Source organism: Pogona vitticeps, chromosome 11 (assembly GCF_051106095.1).
Source record: "Pogona vitticeps strain Pit_001003342236 chromosome 11, PviZW2.1, whole genome shotgun sequence".
Lineage (NCBI taxonomy): Eukaryota > Metazoa > Chordata > Lepidosauria > Squamata > Agamidae > Pogona > Pogona vitticeps.
This window is the reverse complement of record NC_135793.1, coordinates 20319118-20346209: the sequence shown is the minus strand read 5'-3', so window position 1 is coordinate 20346209 and position 27092 is coordinate 20319118. Positions and strand designations below refer to the sequence as shown.

Sequence of the window (27092 nt, the reverse complement as noted above, 5' to 3'; positions counted from 1 at the left end):
CCACTTGCAATTCCAGAAGTCACCTGGAAGCCACCACCCCCTCCTTGGGTGATAAACCAGAATCCTGTGACAATTACTGTATTTCTTTGTCTCTGCCCATGAAGCTCCCCCCCCTCTCTCTCTCTCTCTCTCTGTGTGTGTGTGGGGGGGGGGGGTTGGTTCCCATCAAAAGAATGGAATGAGTTTAATGATTTGTTGGCTGCAGTGCCCGGTATGATTTAAGTCAATAAAGCTGCAGACAGACAGTGGAGTTGCCAGAGATGACTTTAACCTTGCTTAATACGAGCTTCTGTCCTCTCTGCCCACTGCATCGCCATGCCTTGCATAAAGAAAACCTTGACCAGGCTGTAACCCATTAAATAATTCATAAAGTGCAAGTGGGCATCAGCTCTTTGCAAAGCGGATTGGGAGCCCCAGGGTCAGCAGTAAGGCGGGGCTCCCTGGATCAAATCCAAAGGGCTTTAGCCACAGGGGTGTTACTGAACAGGCATTCATTTGGGGGCAAAGACAAAGGGAGGCGATCTGTTCGCTTGTTCTGTCATGGTGGAAGCAAAGACTCCCACTGTCCCCCTGGCTGGAAATCTCCCCACAGTGAGCATCTCTTGGGTGTGAACTCACCTTTGGAGTAGAAAAATCAAGCATTTTTCACATAATCCATTTCTTGCACTACACATGCTGTGATCTTTGTCTTTCCTCAGTTACCTTCCGCATTTCTAGGGGAGCTGAGTGAACGTTTCAGGTGGAGTAAAACCTTCAGTGGATCACTAAAAACCTACAAGCAAATAGGGCTTTCAAGGTCTCTTAAACTCACACTAAAAAGGCTAAACAAAAGTCTGGCTAGCTCTTGTTAGCTGTTGTTCTTGTAGACAAACTAACTAGAAAGATAAATACATTTCTATTGTTTTGAGGACCGTACAGCTTTGTCCTGGTTTTTTCTTAATGTGCAAGATGGAAACTGTGGTGGATTCAGTGAAAACAAAAGTGTCAAGATATCAGTTTACAGTCTCTTCCCCCCTCTGTAGCCATTAGCCTGGCTGTGACCCCTATAGATCTATCAGCTGCTGCATTCCCTTTCACAAGGCACACAAGCCTCTCATGTTGGCTTAGGGCAGAATAAAATGGGGGGCAACACAGCAGTCTTCGTGCTAGCAAAACAGAAAATTAAAATTACCTTAAGTTAAAAGTCAATTAAAGCCAAATTCTAGTGGCTAGAAGGAAGTGTAGTCTGGTGGAAGAACATTTCCCTCTGCTAGGAATTCTTTAAAGAGTTGCAAAGAGTTTAAGAACTCTATTACCAAGGTGCATGCCTCATCACACTTCTCTTCTGCTCATACCTGGTAATGTCTGTCCCTGGTTTTTGGTTCCGAACCTAATTTTGGCCTCTACGTTTCCACAAGTCAGTGGCAAAATACTCATGGTTTCCTATCTCTAGCCAGATGGCTAACTGGGGCTAGTCACATATCCCATCTCCATTGGCTGCTGATCTGTTTCCAGGTGCAATTCAAAGTGCTGGTTTTAACTTATAAAACCTTAAGTAGCATGGGCCCAAGCTATCTCAAGGATCACATCTCCCTTTCTGAGCCTGCCCAAATGTTAAGATCATCAAGGGGGACCTTTCTCTGGGCCCCACCACATTCAGAGGTGCATTTGGTGGGGACACAGGAGATGGCCCTCTCTGTTGTTGTTCCCAGACTCTGGAACTCCCTCCTACAGGAGGTTATGCTGACCTCATCTTTGCTGTCCTTCCTCAAACAGACAGAGACATTTCTCTTCAGACAGGCTTTCCCTTAATGTCTGTCTGTCTGAGTGGGGTTCTTTTTAATGGAGTGTTGCACCTTATTGCTTTTAATCAATTTTTGGTGTTGATTTTGTTTACCATTTGCTCAATTCTTTTTAAATATTTGTATAATTACTTACTTTAGTTTTTGAACACTATCTTTTAATGATGTAAACTGCCTTGGGTCTTTTTAAAGGAGAAAGGCAGCATAAAAATATTTGAATGAATGAATGAATGAATGAATGAATGAATGAATGAATGAATGAATGAATGAATGAATGAATGAATGAATGATCAGAGACAGAAGTAATTCCATGTCTCTTGCATGAGAAGGTTTCACGGAATTGCCACTGCCTGTCCCAAAGTTACATTTTACATAACTTCTTGCTGTGCTTCAGTACGTACTTATATTTTTGTGACATTGAGTTCCTGTTGGAGGGGGCTTTCCTAAACCTGAATTTTCTGAACTCAGAACAGTTAGGGAATATTGAGGGCTGTTGTCTGAGAATTACCTTCTTCAAACATTCGGTTTTGCCTTTTATCCCCTTTTCCAGCTATGCTTTCCTGCCTTGCAAATATTGTGATGGGTGCAGTACACTAGCAGAGCCAGGACTTACTTACTTACTTACTTACTTACTTACTTACTTACTTACTTACTTACTTACTTACTTACTTACTTACTTACTTATTTATTTATTTATTTATTTATTTATTTATTTATTTATTGGACTTATATACCGCCTCATAGTGCTTCAAGCACTCTCCGGGCGGTTTACAATTTTTAATTATACAGGCTACACGTTGCCCCCCCAGCAAGCTGGGTACTCATTTTACCAACCTCGGAAGGATGGAAGGCTGAGTCAACCTTGAGCCGGCTACCTGGGATTTGAACCCCAGGTCGTGAGCACAGTGTTAGCTGCAGTACAGCGTTTTAACCACTGCGCCACGAGGCTTGTAGGTTGAAGGTGCTGGGACCTTTTGATTAGCAAGGACAATGACATCATCTGCCATACTCTTCAGGCTTCCATGTTCCCTCTGAGTTTAGTGGGAGGAGAGGATTTTGCTAGCAACTATCTATTGTTGTGAGCAATCTCTGTTGTAAGGCACATTGGCTTGGTCTTGAATGGGCAACTGAGATCCATTATGGTAACAAATGACTTACTCTTGGTTGAGATGAAAAGTGCTAGGACTGGTTTGTTGACTTCCCAGTAAACGTATTTCTCCCTGGTGCTGGAAAAAGAAACACTGAAAACCTTGAGCTGGGGCTCCTTTACTGTGCCAAAGTGAACCGTATCCCTCTTTTGCTCCCCCAGATTTTCAGCCCAAGGCTAACATGCAAACTACTACCCTTCCCGTATCATTTCTTTTCTCTGTGACTGCCAGCCAGACCTAATAAATTGATAAAACTGCTTCTTCTATATGGGTAGCAGCATGTTTCACTGAGTGAAGTCCAGTAAAGCAAATTGTTTTGTTTAAGTCTGATGATGTTATCAGCCACGGACATATTTTGGTAGTGAAACGTTCCTTGCAAAGTTCCTAGGCTTACTTAGAATTTCCTGGTCTCGAGGAAATCTTCAGGGATGATGAGATGGGAGTGAGAAATTTTAAATGTTTGAAAATCACCACTGGTCCTGCCACAGCTGCCAAGTCCAGTGGTTGTGTGTTTTTCAGATATCTAAGACATCCTGCCCCCATCCTGCTGTTTCTGAAGGTTTCCCAAGGACCAGGGGGATTCTAAGAGAGCCTCAGAATCTTGGGAGGGATAGAAAATGTTTAATTATCAGAATACCCCCCCCCCAGCTGCTGACATCATCAGACTTACGCAGCATAATTTTACTCTACTGAATTTCACCCTTCGTGGATACACATACACTCACATAAACTGAGCAACACAACTGCGAGCATTTTCGGACTCTCCTTGGGGAAGATGACTCTGGGAATTGTATGGCAATCATCCTTATTAATATCACATTATATCTGAAGAAGTGGATTTTGATTTGTGAAAACTCACACTGAAACAAATCTGTTAGTCTTTAAAGTGCCACAATAGTTTGCTGTTGTGCTTCCCCCTCCTTGAATTTTGCCAATATTAAGGCAGTTATTTGCTGTTTAGGGTTTTGCACAACACTGCTATATGGAGAAAGTTGCTGTCGCTGATTTCTGTATACGTATCATACAGCAGTTTGACAGGAGGGTGTATAGGGCAGGAAGAAGAAAAGAGAGGAGACTTTGAGACTCACACATGAGAAGCTAAGACTTGCTCCTGCATAAAGTTGCCTCTGAGCTGCCTAGATGACCCTCTGACTGTCTGAAAGACATGCTCAGTTGAGAGGGTACCAGCCAGGGTTGAGTTCTTGAGTTACTTGGAGGCCAAATCTGAAGGTGAAATGAGTCGTGTGAGAGGCAGAATCAGGAGACTCCCCTTTTCAAAGGCGGAGGAAGGGTGATGAATTTCAATGCTAGTACATCTATTCCTACTCTGGGCACCAAGGCACACCAGTGTGCTGCAAAGAATTGCCAGCATATGGCAAGAAATTTAATTAACGACTGCAATGAGCCCAAAGTACACATCCAAGAGCAGGAGACACATCCAGAGTTGTGACTTGGACAGAAACGCTTGCAGTGTGTGTGACTTAAGAAAAATAACCTCTCCTTCTGACTTTAAAAGCAAGATTGCTACCAAAGTTTGAAAACCCTTCTGCAAGTGTTTTGTGCCCTGCTAAGAGTGTCAAAGATTATGAGTGGTGTGTCAAAAGATCACAGGTAGGTATTTCTGGAGGGTCGGGCATTCTTGCAAGAGAACGTGGGAACTGAGGTAAATTCCTAGGAATGGTTTCAGAGACTGCAAGACCTGTCTAGACTATGTTTGTGACCCAGATGTGGAACATATACCACTGGATGAGAACCACTTGCACTAAAACACAAAACTAGGACAGCCCCACCATTAATATTAGGAAATGCTGCATAAATGTCAGTACCTGTTTAATATCTATAGTAGGTCTTCTAGATTTAGGACAAGAGATTGTATGATTACCGTATATATTTTTTAAATTATTCATTTGTTTCCTTGTCATGGTTGTTTCAGGATTTTGGCAGCCCAATGAGAAAACAGGCCATGTTTGCAGGGAGCATGGGGGTACGGACATCGGCATCTCACGCCAGATAGCTGAGCTGTAGCCAATTTGTTTTATAGAGATGTATCTGGAAGGCAGGATTGTTCATCCATTCATGTCATGATTCATTTCTTTAGCTGGTCTTGTGGCTACAATGCACGGCTGTGGTCCAGGCAATGTCAGTTCTGTTCCAAATGATGCCACATCTTTAGCAATCCAGGGCAACCTTATGACTCTCTTCCCTCCTCCTGCGCCAATCTTCTGTATAAGAGAAGGTAGCAGAGAGTAGATATGTTGACTGGATGTGGAACCTAGCCCCTTTACATTTCCCTGATATACAAGTATTTCATATCTCCTAGATCAGTGTTTTGGTTCCCAGCCTTGGGTAACCAAGGTGTCCTAGGGGGACTGATTTCTCCTAAATACCTTTTGCTTATTCATTTATCTCATTCTCACTGTGTACATCTAGTACAGCTAGAGATCATCTTTATTCAGGGAGTTGAATTTGGTATAGTAGAACTGCTGTGGCTAGACAACATTGGACTAGGACTTAGAAGACCTGGGTTCAAATCTCCACTTGGACATGAAATTCACCAGGTGACCTTGGGCCAGTCACAAGATCTCAAACTGACCTCACAGGGTTGTTGTGAAGATAAAGGAGCAGGAGGCAGGGAAGAGAGCCTTGAACTAACTGGAGGGAAGGTGTGGGAAAAATATAATTTTTTTTAAAGCTGTTGTCACTTGTAGTGAAACAAACTTTTCCTCTGGGCACCTATGTTTTCTAATCAAGTTGATTTTGCAGAGGTTTTGACCCAATGCAAATACAAAAAAACCAGAACAAACCAACAACACAGAAAAGACTTAACTACCCTAAATTTGTTGCACCTCCCTCCCCCCCCCCCACATCTTTGGGAATAGACCTGTATTACTCTGGCCCACCGAGACTGACATTGCTGATACAGTGCATAAGGAGAAAAGTCCTAAAAGGCCCATTAATTTTGGCAGATGCCTCTGTGTCCTAGCAATGTTTTATTAGCACTTGTGTCCACCACCGTAAGGTCGTATTTTTGTTCCTGGCAGTTTGGTGCATCATATACACCACAACCTTTCTCTCTTGCAGCCCCTTCCAGCTGATGGAGCATGGAGGTGCGTGAAATGTATGTTTAACATATAGGAGAGGGTGTGTGCATTCTTTTTGATCCAAATATCCCAGAAGTTATAAACCGTTTTCAAGGTTTTGTCCACAATAGTTTTGAATATTTCGCTTATCTACAAATAAACATTGTCAATTGCTTTATGCTCTCTTGCCATGGTTAAATAATGAACGTCTTCCTTATGTATTTGTGGGCCTTAATTTCAAAGAATTTGGAGTGGGAAATTTGTATAAAGTGTGCTGGGGAGAGGCATATTTACAGTAAGACATAAAGAACTGGCAGTGGTAGAAAGCAGCCTTTCCTCCCCTCTCTTTAAAAAAAAAAAAACACATTCTCGTCCCAGATGACATTGCTCCAAGGACAAATCGGAGCTTGATGAAATGAAGCTGCAGATGGCTAGTGATCTCAACTCTGTAATAATGAAATGACACAAGGAAAAAAAATGAGGCAGCTACACTTTGTAAATACAATTGCAATACAAGGAGTAGAGGATGCTGCTGCTTTGGAGTTCTCGTACCCCCACCCTTCTCCATCACCCCCCAACCATCTTTTGAGGTAACAGTCAATTAGTTCTTTACTGTGGTAGCAGGAATGTTGGAAAGGAAGCTGTCTTGTAGATTCAAACAGGAGATGTTACAGTCTTTGCTTTTTCATAAGATAGTACACATAGTCTTTGGGTCTTATTTCTTCAGGAAGACGATATTACTAGCAAGATAATTGGTCTCAATAAAGCACTTAAGTGACTTTTCAGGCACCAGTCCCATCTTTCTGTCTGCCTGTCTGTCTGTCCTGCCTGCCTGTCCTGTCTCCCTCTCTAGATGCACATTGCTAGTAATTAACAGTTGCAAATTCATTTGAAACTGCAAAAGCAAACGGCATCCAGGAGCATCTTAAATAACTCCACAAGCCTACACGCTTTTGTAGACAAGCGTCTTGCTTCAATTATACAGTGAAGATGTTATAGCTCAACGTATCTCACACATACAAGTATGTGCCTAGCCTAGTGGTGGAGAATGAATCTGATTCTCTACCAGCAAGTTCTGAAAGCAAATATACTTCTTATGTACATGAAACTGTTGAGTACATTTAACATTAGTCACTCACTAGTAATTGACTGGTTCACAGATGTAAAAGGTCTTGAGGACACTAGAGCTTTGTAGACCAGTGTAAAAAGTTGGCCAGCCCCTTATTGGCCAGTGAATCAGATGAGTTGGAAATGCTCACTTTTTTGAGACTCAGCTACTGTACCTTCATCAGCAGCCAACCCTTGAATCCCTCGGTAGGTCCTTTCACTTCCCTCTGGAAGGGAAGAGCCTGGAACCTGATTTCCATCGCCAGCTTCCAAATGCCACAACATTCTGCTGCACATATCCTGCTTGTAATCCTCTTCTCACATTGGGTCAGGGTGGCACCTGTGATTCGCTGACTGAGGCATGAGTAATTGAGAGGTTTGAGACCAAGTATACAATCCTAAATTCAGGTCAGAAGATTAGAAGCCCGCACAGAATATAAATTTCAAAGGGAGCGCAGGTCAGATTTGGTCTGAGGGTCAGGTCTGCAGTCAGGCTGAGAAAGAAAGAGAGCCATTCCACATGCCAGGAGGAAAAGAACAGGATGGATGGGCAATGTTGCATTGTGTTTCAGGTGGCCCTTTAGCATGTGCTGCAAGATCTGCTGAGAGCAAATTGCAGAGCTGGGATTTGATTAGAAACACAACGGAAAAGCTTCGCAGAGTACTGTGTTTCCCTGTCACTCTGCCAGAGGTCTGGAATGACAGCCAGAGGTTCAAGATCCTCATATGCCTTGGCACCTTTTATGATCGTCTCTTTGTGTTGGTTTTATTGTAAACTACTCTGGAAACTAATCTTGGCTTGAAAGTTTGTATAAATATTCCAAGAGACAGACCAGCATGTTGCATCTGTGGGAGTCAGGTGTTGCTGTTTTCAAAAGCTGGTTGATTAACACACCCATTACTCATAGTCTGCAAAAATATACTCTGTAAAGAAGGGACTGACTCACCGTTGTCAAATTGCCCTGCATTGACCTTTGCATCTTGCCCCACCCACAATCCTTGAATCAGAAATGCCCCACACATTTGAATTAGAATGGCAAATTCCTCACTCAGCAACTATCCAGGGCCCATATTATGTCCCCCCATATTCATTTGTTTAGCATTTTGCACCAACCCACCAATTCCACCTCTGTTGAAACCTTTTTAAAGACCTGCAGCTGCTGCTCTCTTATAAATAGCAGCCCTTTATTCTGTCTGTCTGTCTATCTAAATTACTTTAAATAAAATAAATGCATGTGTACTTTTTAGTTTAGAAGATGTTTTAATGGTCTCTGTGTAAATGAGTCAAGGAAGGTGCAGGCCACATTGTAGAACCTCTACATCACCTGATAGGACTGCTCAAGCTTAATGGTGCATATTTGTGCTTTTGAATTTAAGGATGGGAAGCCTCTAGAACTACTCCAGGTCTGGGGACAACAAGCTGTTTGTAGCTGGGGAAGTTTTTTGTGTTGCATGGATAGAAGGTCTACTTTGTATATTTCACATCCAGCTGTTGTTTTACATGGAGGGAAGTTTCTGCTGCCTATGCAAAATCATGGAACTTGGGGCACCCCGTCAGAGACCGTAAGAGGGACTATCAGTCTTCCCCCAAAAAGGAAAATAAAAATAAATGTTAAGATGAACAAACACTTTAGATGTTGCTGGATTTATAGTAATGTTGCCCTCAACGGGGGGGGGGGGGGAGTGTGGTGGCAGGGAATGGGGGCCATTTAAATAGGAATCACATTTGCATTGTGTAGGGAGTCAGTTCATGAACAATCTGAACACAGGAGCTTTCTGATTCAATCCCTGGCATCTCCAGATAAGACTGGGGAAATTTCCTCCCTGAAATCCCAAAAAACAGCTGCCTGTGTAGACAACACTGTGCTAGATAAAGAATCTGAGTTGGCATTAAGCTGTTTCCTGAGTTCTTGTGAACCTCCACCAATCTGCTTATGAAAGAAATGTCTGTCTAGGCAGTGGTGATGGGTGTGCCAGAGAGATCCATAAAGAGTTTACATTTGTTATACGGGATAGTAAGCAGGAGCATTAGGGTCAAAAGTAATATTCAAATTCCTGCCCCTCCCCCCTTCCAAAATGTTTGCAGTTTGAAAACACATTGGACATAAGACAAAAAAAGACTATCCGGTTTGTATTTCTCTTGCAAATGGTAGTTTATTACTCAGGTGCTACAATCTGGGTGGCTGCAGGTAAATTATAATGAGCAAATCAAGGACTTGACCTTTGGAGACCTTTTTTCATATTTAGATTGTGTAGTGCCATGGAAAGGAAAAATTCAGAATAAAACATGCTAGTGAGCATCGTAATAAATCGGTCTGAAATTTGTGCTTTGTTCCCAACCTGTAATTTTACTTCGTTTTTTACTTTCTCTCTCCCTCTCTCTCTCCCTCCCTCTCCCTCTCTCTCTCTCTGTGCACAAACTCAGACAGAAACTGCTGCTTTGGACATAATATGGCCTTGATGCCTCTGTACCGTAAAATCTAATCTATCTGCCTAGCCCATTAAGGAAGCTCAGATGATTTTGAAGATACTGTTGTGCAGGTAGATCTCTCTCCCCCTTTGAATAGGACACAATATAATGACAGCTCTATGGGAAGGCTAAAAGGGGCTCTTTCCTTTTTATGAAGGCGAAACAGCCCTTGATATAAATGCCAACCAGGTGCTGTGCTCCTGTTGCTGTTTCCATCAAAGAAGTCAGGTTGGCTTTGTGTGAGGCACATTGGACCAGCGCTTGTAAGGATGGAAGAAAGAAGAACTTGAAAGCACTCCTCCTAACAAAACTGTCTACCTCGTCAGCTCGCTTACAGACTTCAAACAAAGCCTTCCCTTGACTGGCAGCCTGTGCGATAAGCTTGGAAACCGGAGTCTGACAGTATTTCACATGGTTATATATCAAGTAAATGGGTGGGAGAAGCAGGGCCCCCGCTGAGCCTACATGGTTTTATCAATGCTAGTGTTTAAAGAAAAGCAGAAGAACAAACCGAAAGAAGCTTCAAGAGATTTGGGGACAAAAAGGCTCAGTCTTATCTTTAACAGCATCTCTGAACTGAAGGGGGAAGGGAAAGGAAGGGAAGAATACCTGGCAGACAAGAAAGCAAATGTAAGGTTGTTTAAGATCACCTGTCCAGAGAAAAGGGGAGAGGCAGAGGGCCCCTAGCAAGGGCAACCTCAGTGTGCCTTCTGCTGAAAGAGATTAGGTTGTGGAGGAAGGAAAGCATCCGTCTCTCTTTCACCTTTAAGTCTCCTAAAAACTGTTGCTAGAACACATGCAATATCCCGAAGCTAAAGGAGAAGTGTTTGGAGAGGTCTTGGAATGGATGCATGAGAGGTCCTTATTTAAATCAGTCCATGTTGGGGCTCCGTTTATTAGAACAGAAGCTGCTTTGTCTCGCTTCCATAACTGTCTTCAGACAATTGTTCTTTGGTGTCCGTTGCTCCAGACATGCTTCATGCTTACCCCTTTAATTGGCCCAAATCCAACTGCTAGTCCCAACTGCCACCAGCCAGTTGTAAATCAGTTGTTAAATAATGTCAAGACTTTATGTAAATTGCACTGACTCAGCAGATCTCCTCAAGCTGTCAATGCCATTACAAGTTGTCTCCTTTTGGGGTGTGTGTGTCTTAATAACTGACTTAGTAGTGTGGAACTTTTCACGCCTAATGGCTTCATATATGTTGGCTTAACTAGCACTCGTTTCCCCAGTAGCAAAGTCAGATAGTTATCTTTCTGGATGATAAGAGTTCCTTGCCTCCATCCTCCTCATGTGAGGCCTTTGGATCCCTGATGGCTGAGTCTTAAAAATTAGATGTGAAGAATGTGACTTTTCTTCACAGCCCTCCACTTACAGGGCAACCAAAAATATTATTTTGTTAGTCTCAAAATTGCTCCCTGGCATTTATATTGAGCCTAGCTGCTCCTGTACCATAAACATCACTAGACTTACCCCAAAAATTGAAGTCGATGCCTAAGCAGGAGGGGGGGGGGAATGGGATTTTCAGTCCGCTTTAGATCCTTATCTCTTATACTGAATATTATGATGGGATATGGAAATCAGCAGCAGGCAACATGCTTTCCTCTGACTTTTGGTACATGTTCACAGGGCAAGAGGAAGGTTAGGAGCTTAATGTGTCTGAATACTGGTGCATGAGATAATCAAGACAGAAAACTGAGAGCGCCAGGAACCAAGCAGGTTCCCAGAACACCTAGGAACGCAGGGCCTCGTTCCAGAGCTGCTGCAACAGGGATCTGCCAATGGCCGAGAAAGGACATTCTTCTAACTGGGAGTCATTCCTAAGGGCTCTGTCTGTCCATTGAACTGAACGACCAGTGTGCGATTGACCAGCGTACTGAACAAAAAGGGAGGGGGTGTTGCAATCTGCTACCTGGGCTGTATTCACTTGGGGAATATGTTTGGTGGTTCCAGTGGAGTATTGTGAGTCTTCTGGTGATCTCTGGATGGCAGAGCTCTGCAGTAAGCCGAGCCATCCCCTTCATGTTTTGCTGGATCAGCGCACCCTCTGCCCTAGCCAGCCTGGCCCACCATCAGACATGATGAAAATGGGGGTTCATCAATAGCTGCAGGGCCAAAGGTCCTCCCTCCCGTGCTCGGCACAAGCCATTCTCAACCTTTTTTTTCGACCACGGCCCTTTTAGGAGCTCTTCTCAGGTTCCAGGGCCCCTTGTCAAACAAGTACATGGCATGAACAGATCTCTTCCAGAAAGTTCTCACTTTTTTTTCCAGTCTGTGGCCCCCTTCAAATGGGCCAGGGCCCCTAAGTGGGCCAGATGGCTCCCCGGAGCCTTGGGACATTTGAAGGGAGCCACAGACAAATTGCTTGCATCATGCTTCACACACCACCTTTTAAGGTCCGTTATGTGACTTACACATATTGTGTTTCTGGCTGTGGCCAAAGAAAGGCGAAATGGCTGCTCTACACTATGAAAGAGTTACGCTTATCCTCTTTGTAGCTTAACTGTGATAGGGAAAAGCTGTGAGCTTTCTCTTTCTTTTTAATTGAATTTTTAATGTCCAATGTCTATACACTCAGACTATACTTTTGTTCTGCACTTTATTTACAAAAAAATTAAGAAAGCCCAGTGCCAGCTGCTTTCCAAAACTTCTCAGAAATAAAGCAACCTGCTATGACTGTTTTGTCAGATAGGCCATGATTGTGTCAACCCGTTCAAGACACATGCATTTGCTCAGAATTTCAGGTATTTGAATAATAATATTTCTTGTTAACATTGACCGGTCAAATAAAAACTGACACACAGGAACAACGTATACAAAAACATATGTGATGGGCAACTAAGCTATTTCAGACATTGTAGTTTTCTGTTTTAATTAATATTTCATTTAATGTGTTTTATAATGAATTATGGGAAGAGAAAAAAATTTTTTACTATGGAGCAAGTGGAAAGTGTGTGTGTGGGTGTTTGGTATTTTTACAGAAACCTGGTATTCATTGTATATGCCAAGAAAGCATTCTGTCCCCTGGCTTCCCCGTGAACATCTTAAACTGTGAAACAAATTCACTCTGCTGTTCTCTTATATGTTGACTGTACACTGTCAGTAAGCAAGTGGCGCTGCTTATCTTTGTCTGTTCACTTTGTTTGCAGGTTACAAGCCATGATGGGGATGTATCATCTCCAGGCTTAAAAAGGACGGTGTATCCAGATGCCAGATACAGGGGAGGGAGATCAGGAAAGATACAGGAAGGCCCCATTGAGATACAGGAAGCTGGACTAGATAGGCCCTTGGCCTGATCCACCAGGCTCTGCTCATGTTCACGCGTTCTTTGCAAAAGGAAATGTTGCAGATATCTTGTGTTATTTTTTTTTAATTAAACTATTCTTAAAAAAGGGTGAGGAGGAAGAACTCCCAAACTTCATGTCTTAAGGACATTTATACATTTGCATCTGCAAACCTCTGAGTTGCACCTTTGTAAACAAGTACATTCTGCTCAGAGTGTACCTTCTAATCATTTTCCATGTGAAATTGCTTGCATAATTTTAGGGGTGGTGATGTTTCTAATTGATTAGTGGTTACCAATTAGGTTCAGTGATAGAAAATGATAATCAAAGGTGCTGCAAGTTAAGGGCTTTTCTTATTGGAGACTATCTCGGTTCAAAGGTGTTACTGCCTTGTGTCTTGGGAGGAATGAAAAGAGCAAAACACACACACGCAGCTCTGCCACTTATGGTGCTTAACCTTTTTGCAGATAACAGGGTTGCCTTGATCATGTGCAAGAGCTATTCTTAGTTGCTAACATTTGCATGCATGTTTTACTTACTGGAAGGGAATGCTGTAGTTCCCACTAGTGGTGAAAATAAAGAACTCTGTTGTAATTTACCATGATGGTAATTTTCCAGAGTGCCAAGCATTATCACTTTTCTCCCAAAGAGGCACACCCATTAGGATTTTAAGGAGCTTTTCCAGCATCAAACTTCACTCCGAAACATTGCATTTTTTTCTCTCTGCATCTTTGCGAACAAATGAATCCGGCTGCCTTTATTGGAGCGGGGCAATGTACAGAACGCCTTTAACTAATTAAACCCATTTTATTGCTGTAATTAGTGCTGAGCTGTACACTTAATTTCCCAAACTAATATGGGGAGGGTGGGGAAAATCAGTGTTACGTTCCAAATGAAACAGAATCAAAATTGAGCCAAGGCTGGTGTTCTGTCAGTTAGAACACACCTTCGTAATGGGCTTCATTAACACAGTTGCCTTCAGCAAAAAGTCCTGATGATCATCCCCATGATAAACCTGTTTTCTTCAGCGCATACATAGCCAGACAGGTTGGGGGAAAGTTGGCATGGGCACATCAAATGCCTTTCAAGTGCAGGCAAGTAAATTGAATCGTTGCTCTTTAAAATTGTTTCCCTGTAGACAGCCTGTATTTATGCATAGCTGAGCTGCAGATGAACATCTTATGTTTAAAGAGGGTGTATAATCCTCAAGCAAACTCTTCCATCTAGAGTAATTTAAGGGGAGGACTCGGGCAAGCCACCTTCAGTTGTGCCCCATTAGCGTGGAAGAAGCAACACACTTAGCCTGGCCCCTACCTTCTTGCCCTCTGTTCCAGCTGAGCGACACTGATGAAACAGTCCACCTTTTCTCAAGTCTTGAGGCTAAGCAAATGTCCAAAGTTATGTCTTTCCTGTGGAGCTGGCCTAGAGTGAAACAGAGAAGAGAGGATGGGATGAGATGAGCTCAGACTTTTTAATTGTATTCACCAACCCATTCACTAAGTGACTATTTTATTTGCCAAATTAAAATTTCTTGTGCTAAAAGACACACTGGCCCTAGAACTCAATCTCTAGCACAGTTCTTGAATCCAAGATGTAAAGATTAAACTTGAGGTCCCGTTGCATTTTGCGACAATGGGGATTGGTGCTCTGATCTCTTGGAGACGAGAAGGAACGGGAAGCGAGAGGCTAGTAGTTCCATGCCCACACCTGAAATATTCCACAAACAAAACTGCTGATGCGATATGGCACAACATGTAGATTGGCATCTTCCAGTCAGCTGCCTTGTAGGTATTTGCATTGTGGCCTTGTAATCATACATGTTAGACCACTGCCGGAACAAAAAGAAGGGAAAGTAGGTCTCTGTGACTCTCTGTTAATGTTGGCAAAAATAAGGTGGGAGAGCACAGTACGTCTAGGATCTGCCAATTAACCGCTTGATAGTCCCATTCCTGTGTTAACCAGCCATTCTCACTTTGTCTACTATCTCCTATCTTCCCTTGTCATCATTCTCACCACTATGGGCATATAGGGAACACGTACAATTTGCACTCCTTATGTCGGAATAAATGGGTTTTGATCCACAAAAATGCACTCTGGAACAAAGCTATTAGTCTTTAAAGGGCTGCAATATTTTGCCTTCTTTGACCCTCCTCTCACCTTTCTTTTTCCGCGCCTGCTGGGACAGACTAACACTGCTACTTCTTTGGAAACTGATTCTTTGGTCATAGCATCATCTTTCAAGCCCTCTCTGCAAAAGTTCACGGAACGAGACAGGGATGGGTTGTTGTTGTTGTTTTATTTGAATGATGCAGCCTGCCTCCTTTTCTTGTCTCCCGCCCTTCCCATCTCCATCCCCTTTCCACTCCACTTTGCTCTCCATAAACTACCCTCCAAAGTTGCCTTGCTGGCTTCCTGTTTTCTTCATTTCAGCATGATCTTAATTGTCAGATGTCAGAAGGCACCTACCCTTTACTTGGTTGCTTATCTGCTGATAACATTGACACTCAAACAAAGGATGTCGGCTTCCATTTGCCAAACAAAGGAAGTGTGGCCCAGTTTCGACTCCGCCGGCTATATAATGCACACAGTCCCCCATGCCAATAATAACAAAATGTCATCAATAATGTAAAATAGCACTGGAGGCTGAACTAGATTATGAGGCAGTTGCTGGCAAAGGTGCAGACAGTATAGTTTCCTCCTGCATTGGACTACTCTCTATATTGTCATTCTTGTTCATTTCTAGACATTTCCTCACTCTGTATTTTTAGGGGAGGAGGTGCTTTGACGAAGGGCTATCAGTGAATCCCCTTACATTGGAAGAAGCAGAGTGGTAGACCTACTTTTTTTCACTCAGTCCCTTGAAACCCTGTGCAAAGACCACATGCTTGTGGTGAGGCTGGTACTATGAACCACTTTGCCAGGTCTTGGGGCCCTGTCAGATGCCCAACCATTCCGCCTCGGGGAATCAGCCTTGCACTGATTCTTGGTGAAAGGCTGGGCTCTTATAATGATGAACTGCTGTTGCTTCCTGAAGAAAGAATAATAAACAGAGTCAGGCAAGCAAGCCATTCAGCAAACCCTGGTGTTTCCTCCTTCCACCGTGAATGATATGTATCAGAAGGACTCCCTCCATCCTCAAGAAGGAGCCATAAATTGAGGTTTGCAGCTTTCAAGCAAGAGTAAATCATCTCCCCACCCTCTGATACAAGTTGACTAGCTTTTAGGTTTCTGTCTGGCGTGACTCTGGCCATCAAAGCTCTGTATACCACTTAGCAGTGGAAGGTAGCCTGATGAACAGCTTGTCTATTTTGGGTTTTAGATTACTTCCTTCCTTCCTTTCAAAACCCATGACAGCCCTGGGTTAGGCAAACATGAACATGCCGGGCACAATTTGTTTCTCCTCTTTTCATCTTGAACCACACACCTCCCTTATTTTCCAGAGAGGCACGCTTTCAGTAAAATAAGCACTCCTTCAGCTTTGCAAGGGTCAATAAAGGTATTAGCAGACATTACTGGAAATGGTATGACTGACCCACATATATATCTAGGTGCAAGCTGGGAGGATGGGGTAGTCATCTCTTTTTCCACTTTACTGAAGCACCACTACCTTGGTATGTTGTCCTGGGGATGTTCTTTTTCAAAGCTGGATTTATGGTTTTGAAAAATAAAAGTCTCTCCTAGCTGTGAGTGTGGCTCTGAAACAGCCAAAAACGTCACAAAATTACTCTCTGTAGTCACTTAGAAGTTGTGTGTCGGGGTGGGGAGGCTTTTTCAAGTTAAACTATTAATAAAGTCATCTTTTCTGTGTGATGGGTGCATATAGAAGTAGGAACATCCTTCCAAGATCAGAGGGTGGGCTGTGTGACCCCCCCCCACATACACACACACACACATCTGGAAGTTTCCCATCCCAGTGTTAACCAGGTTGTGTAATGGTGTCTTTTTGGCTTGATTTTCTGAAGTATTGGTCCTGTTTTCTTTAAGAAACACTTCTCCTGCCTTTTAGGAACTTGTGTGCTCAGTTCGGAGACATTAGTTTGTCATGATGATGAAAGATTAGCTATGGGTTGGGATGAAATGACCAATCTTAATTATGCAACCAAGGAAGAAAAATAAGAGATAAACAGACTTAAGCAATCATGGTTCAGAACCCAATTGTCAAGCTAGAACATCTTTTGGTGCAGCATTAGAACTCAGCCGTTCTATCAGTACATGGTTAAAGTTTGGTGGCCTGCCCAGTGAAATCTAGATCTATTTTTTCTTTTTCCTTTTCAGGACCAAACCACTGGGATTGGTACAAGACTTCAAGAGCCAGGAGCCATCCCAAGTTCAGGTCCAGTGTCTGCTCCAGGCCAAACCATGGTGAACGGTTACACCATGAGGAATCAGATACTAAAGCAGCAAATAATGAGACGGCAGCAGCAGCAGCAGCAGCAATTACAGGTTGGTCTCTTATTGCGTATGAGAAACAATCTAGTAGCTTCTAGTGCTATTATTCAGTGGTGGAAAAAAAATGTCGGATTATTACGGCAGCTCGATGGATCTTGCAATAGACACCATCCTTTGTACCACTTAATCTCCAACTCCCTTTCTCTTGCTGGCTGCCCTGGTGTGTGAAATATTTTTTCGCTCTAATAATTGACCATACTGGGACAGAGCTCAGAGAAAGAGGTTGCGGCAGAGGTGGCCAAAGGCCCAAGGAGAAGTGGAGGTTGTATGGTCCAGAAAGAGAAAAAGAAGTTACAGTCACAGGAAACTGATGTGGCAAAGCATCGTTGAACATGTCTAATATGTTTGAAGAGTTGGATGTTTATGTTAATGTCCCTTGTGGGTCCAGAGCTAAGAGGCAGGCTGCTTCCTGGACAATGACTTAGAGTGTGGCAGTGAGTTTGGTATGGCCTGGAAGGAAGACTACCTTGATGATCATTTCAGAATGACCAGGGAGCTTTGTGCTTTCACAGTTGGATTGCAACTCCCCTTAATGCTGGCTAATATGGCCAGTAGTGAGGAAGTTGATGTCCAGGTCTTTTGGAAGGTGGGTATTGGGCATGGAATGTTGTTCCAGGTCGGTGGTTCCCAACCTTGGGTAACTCAGGTGTTGTTGGACTTCAGCTCCCAGAAGACTTCATCACTAGCTGTACTGCCCAAGTTTCTGGGAGTTGAAGTCCAAGAATTCCTGGGTTACCTAAGGTTGGGAAGCAGATATGTTGAGCTTTTCCCTCACTGAGGTTCATGCTCACTGTGATAAACTATGGTTTATGAAATATACACAACCCTGTTCTCTATGAGTTGTTGCACTCGAGTGTTTTCACTCGGAAAACTGGAGTTTGCTATTCAGTTTAAGTTTGATTTATGTATTGCAGTGCTTCTTAAGCACTCTTAAGGGGAAGAACCCAGCCATAATCACCAACCAGTGCTAGTTAATGCTGGTATATCAGTTCTAATATTTTGTCTTTTTTGGAGACAAAGAAGGCAAAAGAGAGGAATAAAGAGCAGTAAGAGTAATGTTCAATGCCTTGGGGTATCAGTAGCTGGAAATAAGAAGGAACACATTTTTTATATCCTTTCTCCCTTACACAGGGGATGTCCTGATTCCTAACCATTGGGATCATTCAAGTGGGCAGTGGCTGGTCACCCATTAAGGGGAGGATATTTTATTTGACATGACCATTGTTTCTCTTGTTTCCTAGGAAAAACAGAGGCATGGCATGATGGGAGTGGCATCTGAACAGAGAGGGCCATTTGTGGGCCAACCCATGAATCAATTTCCTGGTAAGGAGTAAGAAAACATGAGCTCAAAACTTTTGACCTTTTGCATGCTGTTCTTCACTTGGGGATTTCAACAACACACTTACAAGAAGTGAATGTTTTCTGTCTTACTCACAAGTCTAGCATGACCTTGATTAACAAGTTAGTTGAGATGGACTCTTCTATGTTAAAAGAAGAGGCCTCTGAAATCACATTGTCATTTGCCATGTTCACATAACTGTAGATTCTACAACTCTGTCAACATGGAGTATAGTGAAGCAGAATTGAATCTGTACGATTCTGAATTTTCAAATGAGAATTGAAGTGTTCTTAAACATGAAGTTCTCTAAAGTCTTAGTTTCAGATTTTGAATTTATATATCTGAAATCAGCTGTATGCTAAGCAGTGGATTAATATTTCACTCATTAGTTATGGAACAGGAATGGCAACCGTCTTTGAAAAGAGGAAGAAAGAATCCACAAAGAACTTTGAAAGTCAGTAGAGAGAGAGGTGAGCTGTGGAATGTCACCTTCTAAATGACAAGAAGCATGGGATATTGGGGACAAGAGTTCTAGCCTAGCCTAACCCTTGACACGATGTGAAGGAATAATTGCTTAGAAGCAGAAACGTTGAAATACAGGGTTTTGGCGCTAGACCCCTCCAAGAGCCTGAAGCTGCACTGTGTTATTTTTGCTGATCACACAGTTTGGCTTTAAAGCAATTCTGTGGCTTTTGTGTCTGGAGCATTAGTTAGATGGGAAAAGGAAGGGGGGGGAATACCTTGAGCCTATTGTTTGTACTGGTTAAAAGCAAAAGCAAGGGAGAAATGTGTTTTATTGGGACAATGCACTGTTTTATGAATGGAGGGCCCATCACACCCCAGTGTCCACACTTCTGCAAATTTAATCTTGGCTATTTCCACACAGCTGTTTCCCAGCCGATGGCGACTGACTGCAGCCAGTCCATGCAGACGCCTCCCCCCAATCACCGCATGATGCCGTCTGCCCAGGGGATCTTGCAGAACACCTTGAGCTCTGGGCTCACTGTGAACCAAAACAGTGGGCCCATGGTGATGATTCCACACAACTCCAGCAAACAGCCAGGAATGTTCCCATCCAATTCTGATTTCAACCTCCCACTACGGCCCAGTCAAAACTCCCTTGGCATGAATGCAGGATGTCAAACCGTCCACAGCCATCCTGCAGCCCGGCCGAGCATGGCCCTGTCCAGTTTTGCTGGTGGTTCCTTAGTGAATCATACTTCTGCCCAGCAGCATTTGAGACAGACCGCTATGCCAAGAATTCCAAACGTCTACTCCAGCTCCTCGGCTCAGATGTGGACGCCAACGGGAGTTCCTCGGATGCCAAATCAAAGTCACATGGAGGCCAGCATGCAGCAGTTCTCCAGTAACCCTCTCTTCTCGAAACAGAACGCCAGGGCAAATATCCCCAGCCAGCCGTTTTCCCATCAGGCCACGGTGCCGCCCAATCAGATCGCTCCTGGGGTTCAAGCCAGACAGATGCAAAAAGTCAGCCTTGCACCGCCTGTCCAAAGCTTGGGCCCTCTGAATAACCAGAACCTGAGGCACAATTTAACCCGAGGACCTTTGCCGGCTTCGATGAATGTTATGAAATCCATGCCTCAAGGCGTGTCTGGTTTTAACCAACTTAACCCCGCTCAAGCCGTTGGCCCACCGAGTTATCCCAGCGCTGCCAGCCAGCCGTCGGGAGCATTCAGCAGAATGAACGAGCTGCCGCCACAGTATGACTTCGTAACCCAGCAAAGCAATTCTGTTTTGCCCGGGAACTGCAGCGAGGCTGACTTTATTGAGTCTCTTATGAAGGGCAGCAGCAGTGGCAGCACCGATGAAGACTGGTTAAATAATTTGACAATGATCGATGACATTTTGGGGCAGCATGTTCAGAGTTCTGGACATGTGTAATTCTTCGGTGAAGCAGAGGGATGTGTAAATAATTTGTGCAGGACTTGAAACGAAAAGAAACATTTACCCCGCACCCCAAAAGTAAAAAAAAAAAATTCTTCTTTTCTTTCAGTGTCAAAAAAATAAAATAAAAAATAAACCTGCCCTTCTAACTAACTCTTTACCTTCCTGGGTTTTTCAGACAGCTGTGTATATATTTGAATATTTTGTAAATACGTTTTCCTAAACCTTAAATATAGAAGTATTTATACTTCTTTGCTGAACTCTTTGTAAATACCTTATAGGCTACTCTACTTTTTGTTTTTCTTATGTTACAGGAATTGACTTATACATTGTTCTAAATATGCAAATATTATTGTTAGTTGCAGTAATACTATGTATTACAACATCAAATATTTTATGTTTTTGACATAACAGCTGAATTAGGGGTGTCCTGGCAAACAGAGTAACCAGGAAGTAAGATCTGTAATATTGCCCACTTTCCACTCCTCCAATGGAAATATTAATACAACAGAAAAAACTGAATGAAAAACTCATTTTGACTGGCCAGCAATAACATTTCACTATCAAGTCCAGAGAGTCACCCAGGCAAATTGCTTTATAAACTAGCTCCTTGTAGCACGTTTCTGGGCAAGTTAGAAGACACAGACTCCCCTTCCATTCTCTTTTTGCCTCTCGTTCTGCTGTTGATGATGCAGGTCTGCTTCCCATGAGCGCTTTCATTAGATTACAGCATCCGAGTATGAGTTGCAAATGTAAATGGGCCACAGATAGAATTTTAGACAGGTAGAACAGAACTAGCTGGGGCCATCGTAAGCAGGATAAAGAAGTGATGTAAGATATGTGGCAGGGCTGGCTTCTTATCCTTTTGAGGAAAGTGGGTAAAAAGATAAGAAGTACCAGGGCCTCTGTACCAAAGGCCTCTGTAATTCAAAGTTCTCTTTCACATAGAATACAACCCACTAGTTGCTGACAAGTAGGATATCTGCTGATTCACGGTCATCCAGCAACTGAGAAGAAGCAACTGCTGGTCCTGGACAGGATATGTAGCCACTCTGATGAATAGCCATTGATGCCCCTACACTCCATGAAATGTCTCTCATCCCCCTTTAAAGCCACCACTACATCCTGTGGCACTGAATTCCACTGTTTAATAGACACCGTCCTTTCTTTTACCCGAACTGGATCATTCAGTGGATGACTCCACTTCCTTTCCTAGTCTGACTAATGCAGCCCCCTGCCCTGCAAGACTGCTGTGTCCAGAGGCCAAAACGACCCTGAAGTGTGCATCACTGAGGGCTGAACTGACTCAAAACAAAACGTTTGTGGGTCATGACAGTTCATGCATTCTGCTGCCAATGGTCAAGTCCATCAGGGTCATCAAGCAATGATGTGTCTGTATGTGGGAGCTGACCTGTGGAATAAAGAAGGCATTAGAGGGAGACTGTGCTTTTGTGCAAAAATGTTCTATTCTAAAGACCGTGCAAGTCTATAAAGCTGGGTGTTGTCTTTCAGTGAATTTTTTTTTAAAAAAAAAAGAAAACAAAACCACCCAACCTTTCCTGGTTTGCCCACCTCAGTGATGTATATTTATAGTGTACAGGTGATATGTTCCTGGTTCTGAACAAATTTCATATTTTCTTCTCTGTTTTTAATATGATACTTCCCATCCCCTTTCTCTCCCTGTCCCCCAGAGAAAATGTCTATAAACGTAAATAGCTTAACTTTGGATGTTTTTTCTGTCACATGTATATTTAAGAATCTGTTTATAAAAGAAATCCATCGTACTGTAAACCTCTTCAAAACTGTTCATACTTTGTGTAATCATATTTTAATAGCCACATCATCCTCCATTTGTAAGATAACGTCCACTTCAAGCACACCAAAATGTTTTTTCCTTCATACCATAATAAACTGCCAGGGAAAAATAGCACTCGCTGCATGTTTTCAATTATGTCTTCTTTTCTTTTTTCTTTTCTTTTCTTGGTAGCAGCAGTATTTAAAAACACACACATACAGAAATGTGCAACACCTGTAGCTTTGATGGGATTGAATGTAGGTATTTTATAGGTGTCTACTATTTTTAGACAAAAGGAAGATCTTGCTGTTCTTTGGGATGGGGAGAATAGAATCAGTAGCATCAGCTTTAGCTGCTATGGCACTGTCTGGGCAGAACATCTATAATTTCTGGTTATTGGGTGAGAGGGACTGTGCTGCATAATGAGAGACCACAGGCTGTACCTGCAGAAGGATGCTAAGTTCAGTCCTTGACATCACTCATTACAAGGATCAAGTAGCACAGTTTAGACTCTGGAGGGCTACTGCAAATCAGGGTAGGCAACAGTCTTGATGGATCTGTCTTGATATAGCATTGCCCAACATCAGGCAGCTTTCTAGACCCCTGAGGGCATCCTGCAGACACGCACCTATGGTGGAGTTAGATCAAAACATTGTTGTTATGTGTCATCAAATTGCCTCTGATTTATGGTGATCCTATGAATGAATGGACTCCAGAAGGTCCTGTCCTCTGTTTCGCTCACTTGTAAACTCAAAGCTGTGGCTTCCTTTATGGAATCTCACGTCCCATCTTCAAAATGGGCCCTGCTTATTTCCTATTTTCCACCAGCCTGTCCTTGGTAGAACAGCAAAGGGTCAGGTCAACGTTGGCTGTGGGGATTTTTCTTAATTATATGTTTGCATCTACTTTGTGTTCTCCTTACCCTCTTGTTCAAGTGCCTTTAAGAGAGCTTTGATCCGTGGACATTTGCAGATGGTCGCATTGATCTTCATGCCGTTGAAAAGTTTCTACTGATTTTTGCAGATCAAGCTGGTGAAAAAAGTACCGCTCATGCCAGCTCTTTTCCTGGTCCATTGGCATGGCTTCCATATGCTTATGCACCATGATACCTGAAGCTTCATTATTAGGCTGGCATAGCAAAAGAACTGCCACCCGAAACCTCTTTTTCGACTTTGTACGTAACCAGAAGTATGAAACAGAGTCATAGTCTGGTGGGGGGGGTGGCTTAGCTCTGCTAAATAGACGGTTGCAAGTATATCCCGAGTGCTCCAAAACCCTTAGAACCTCAGGGACACTTGCTGGGGAAAGTAGCCTTCTCCTATAAACCGGCATCCTCACTTTTGCTCTACATTCTAGTTTCCCCTTGGCTCTGCCCAGGGAGGAAAGCTGAAGAAAATCCCAACCAATTCCCTAACAGCAAGAAGATTTGCTTTTAGATCCTCTTGGGGCACTGTTTGAATGCCAGTTTGATCTGTGAGAAACAAAGTACTGTACGTATTCTCTTTTTGATATGTGCCCCATTCAACAAGGTGTATACCTTCCTTCTCCCTTCCTTGCTTTCTTCCGTCCTTTTAAATACAGAAGGGACAGCGATTGTGTAGCCCTCCCAACATCAGACTGCAACTCCCATTATCCTTAATTCTTTGGCTATGCTGGCAAGAGTTTAAGGGAGCTGCTGGCCAACAACAGCTAGAGAACCACATGGTAACCCTAGCGCTCTTGGGGCATGCTGAAGCACTGCCTGTTCTACAGGGGCTGAGCCCCTCCTAATAATACATACACACACAAAGATCGCACAAGTACCTCCTGACCCAGTATTTCACCTCCTCTTGAAGCCAATGGGAACTTATTATGCAGGAAGCACTTGCACATGTGCATGCATGACGACTGTTCAGCTTCAGTCATACTGCTTTGGTAATGTTCAAATCGGCTGCAAGGCTGCACCAAGGAAGACTGTGCTGCATAATCTGTGACCACTGAAAACACTCTGAGCTCTGAAACTACTTCTGATTATGTACATATACAGTAGTTCTCTGCAGCACCTTGTTAGCTTCTGAAACTTCACTGGATACATACAGCTTCCAAGCCCCTTTCCACGTTCTTTCTTCCTGGCTAGAAAGAAATGCGCTTTCATTCAAAATCTAAGTGATTCTTGGACTTTCAGACCGGTTCTATGATGCCTGCACCTTCAGCCCTGCTAATTGGTTATGTGGACTTTTTATTCTTTCAATAAATGATAGTTAGTAATAAGAAAGTCCTGGGAAGATTATAGTAAGTACTCTGATCTCTGGAACCCCAAAGAGAGGTCACTTTGGGATACTGAACTGCATTAAAATATAAATGAAAAGAAATTAATTTTTTCCCTCCCTAGCAAGAATTATCCCCTAAAGAGCTCAAGGGAAGAAAGGATGGATGTAAGTACAGTTTAAAAAAAAAGAGGAGAGAGTGAGAGAGAGAGAAAGAGAAGGATAATTCTCAGAGGCAACTGCCCGGAGCTTTGTAAATTGACTGGTGAATCCTATTTCACAAGCCTAGAGAAATACACCAGGTTTCTGAAAAGACCCATTGGTCTCCGGGATTAATGCCTTGAACAGCGTATTCTGTATTCTCTAGCAGTGCAACAGAGCACACCTTACTGAGCATTCTCAGTTGCTCTTCCATAGCTAGCTATCATGTACACATTCTTTGTTGCTGTTGTTCTAACAAAATGTGGCCCATACAGTCAAACTTGGAATAAACTGTAGACTCCTAGAATGTTTTCAGGTAGTCCATGGGACAGTGCAGAAAAGAACCAAGGTGTCATGATGACTCAACAGTAGAACATTTGTTTTGCATGTGGAAGTCCTCGTGTTCTGCCCAGGTATTTCCAGGTACGGTCAAATGAATATAGGCAATACTGAGTTGTTCCTGTTATGTGCCCTCAAATTGTTTCTGAGTCGTGGCAACCCTAATTGGGTTTTTGAGGTCTGTAAGATGGTCAAGGAGTGGTTTAACACTGGCAGTGAGGCTGAGTAGGGCTTTGAACCCTGTTGTCCAGAGATTTTGGCTGATATCTGCTATACCACACCAACTCTCAGTACTGAATTAGATCAATTGTTTGACAAGATTGTGTCAGGTCGGAGATTCTGACACCTCAACATCTCTTCAAGAGCCCAACAGAACTTTATAAACCTCTTGGGGGGGGGGGGGAATCAGAAGCCTGCGTTTGACATAGCTGGCACTTATCTCAGTTAAGAGTTAATTCCAGAATGAAACCAGACAATAATTTCCAATCATACCAAAATTCATCTGAGTATCAAGGTATAGGTCTTTTCACTGTAGCAACAATTCCAGGCACAAAAATACTTCAAAAAGCAACAAGTCAAAATGCATTGAAAACATTTTTACAATTACTGTATAAGAAAAAATATAGGTACAAATGCTCAAAAAACATCAAAGCTAAACTTAAGCTGCAGAAAAACACTTAAGAATCTCTAAAAATATCAAAGTTGTTAAAATTTAATATCTATGAAAGTAAAATATATTACTTAACCTTTTAGCATATCTAAACATACATGAAAATTATTCTCAGTGTTCACCCAATCAGGCTACTTTCAATATATGGAGGAAAATCCATGTTTTCCTTGTCAGTTGTCATTTCTGCTACATGACTATTGTTAGTATCTGTGTATGTAATGTGCAGCATTAAGTTGTGATGTGATGCTCCTCCTTGTGTTTTTGGTTTGTGTGTGTGTGTGTGTGTGTGTGTGTGTGTTTCCTGTCTCCTTATATTTATATTTCTCACAGTTGTCCACATCTCTCCCCAATCTGTCAACAATCCTTTCTGCCGGGCCTGGAGATCCAAGGGCCTGGGTCATAAACAAAAACTTTATAATAAGAATTTCTATTATCCTTGCACCTTCTGTAACTTCAAGGGCTTGTAACTCAGAATCTGGCAAGCTGCCACCATGCCAATAAATATTATTGTTATGACTAACATTTTTCAAAGCCAGGAGCAATAAGGGCCTGTAAAAGATATACTTTGGTACACCAAGGTATCATAAAACCAGAATACTGTAGCTACAGTGTGTCTTAAGTTATAGGACTTACAAATGCCATATCTGGCCCTATTAACACATTGCAATATAAATGCATTCTATTCATTTCAATACTTTCAGTTCTTCTTTGCTCTACTTCCACACTGAACTGTCAGCCATGAATGTAATTCATGTGCAAGGCAGTATTACTGTACAGTGACCTTGGCCTTAGCTCAGCTAGAAAGCAGCCTGATTCTTTCACTGTGACTTTCAGTAAACTGCTATTAAAATTCATTTTTAAAAGCACTTTCATTTCCAAGGCTACTTTTTCCACACACACACCTTCATTAGCACTCTATACATATAAAATATACATATACATACAAAATGTTATATCTTGACAACTGTGTCCAAGGCATGGTTAGGAAATCTCCCACAATCCTCCAGGCAGCACAGTTAAGCACTCTTAATTCCAGGTTGCATCAGTTTCATACATCAGCATTTGAAAGTTTGACCTGTCTTCATATCAATCTGCCGAATTAAAAAAAAAGTTTTTAAGTACTTCATTGTTGTTGTTTAGTCATTAAGTTGTGACTGACTCTTTGTGACCCCATGGACCAGAGCACGCCAGGCCCTCCTGTCTTCCACTGCCTCCCGGAGTTTGGTCAAATTCATGTTGGTCGCTTCGATGACCCTGTCCATCCATCTCGTCCTCTG

General features: G+C 42.7%; 1 protein-coding gene across 3 annotated transcripts in view; it reads left to right on the top strand.

The window, feature by feature from the left end:
- The window catches only part of MAMLD1 (mastermind like domain containing 1), a 113439-nt gene extending 90948 nt beyond the window's left edge, over positions 1–22491 (top strand). For all 3 annotated transcript variants that reach the window (XM_020801007.3, XM_072981294.2, XM_020801006.3), the window contains exons 3-5: positions 17147–17314; positions 18562–18643; positions 19546–22491. In XM_020801007.3, coding sequence (XP_020656666.3) covers positions 17147–17314; positions 18562–18643; positions 19546–20561 — 1266 coding nt within the window. In that variant the 3' untranslated portion in view covers positions 20562–22491. The remainder of the gene's footprint in view (positions 1–17146; positions 17315–18561; positions 18644–19545) is intronic.
- The last annotated feature ends 4601 nt before the right edge of the window (positions 22492–27092 follow it).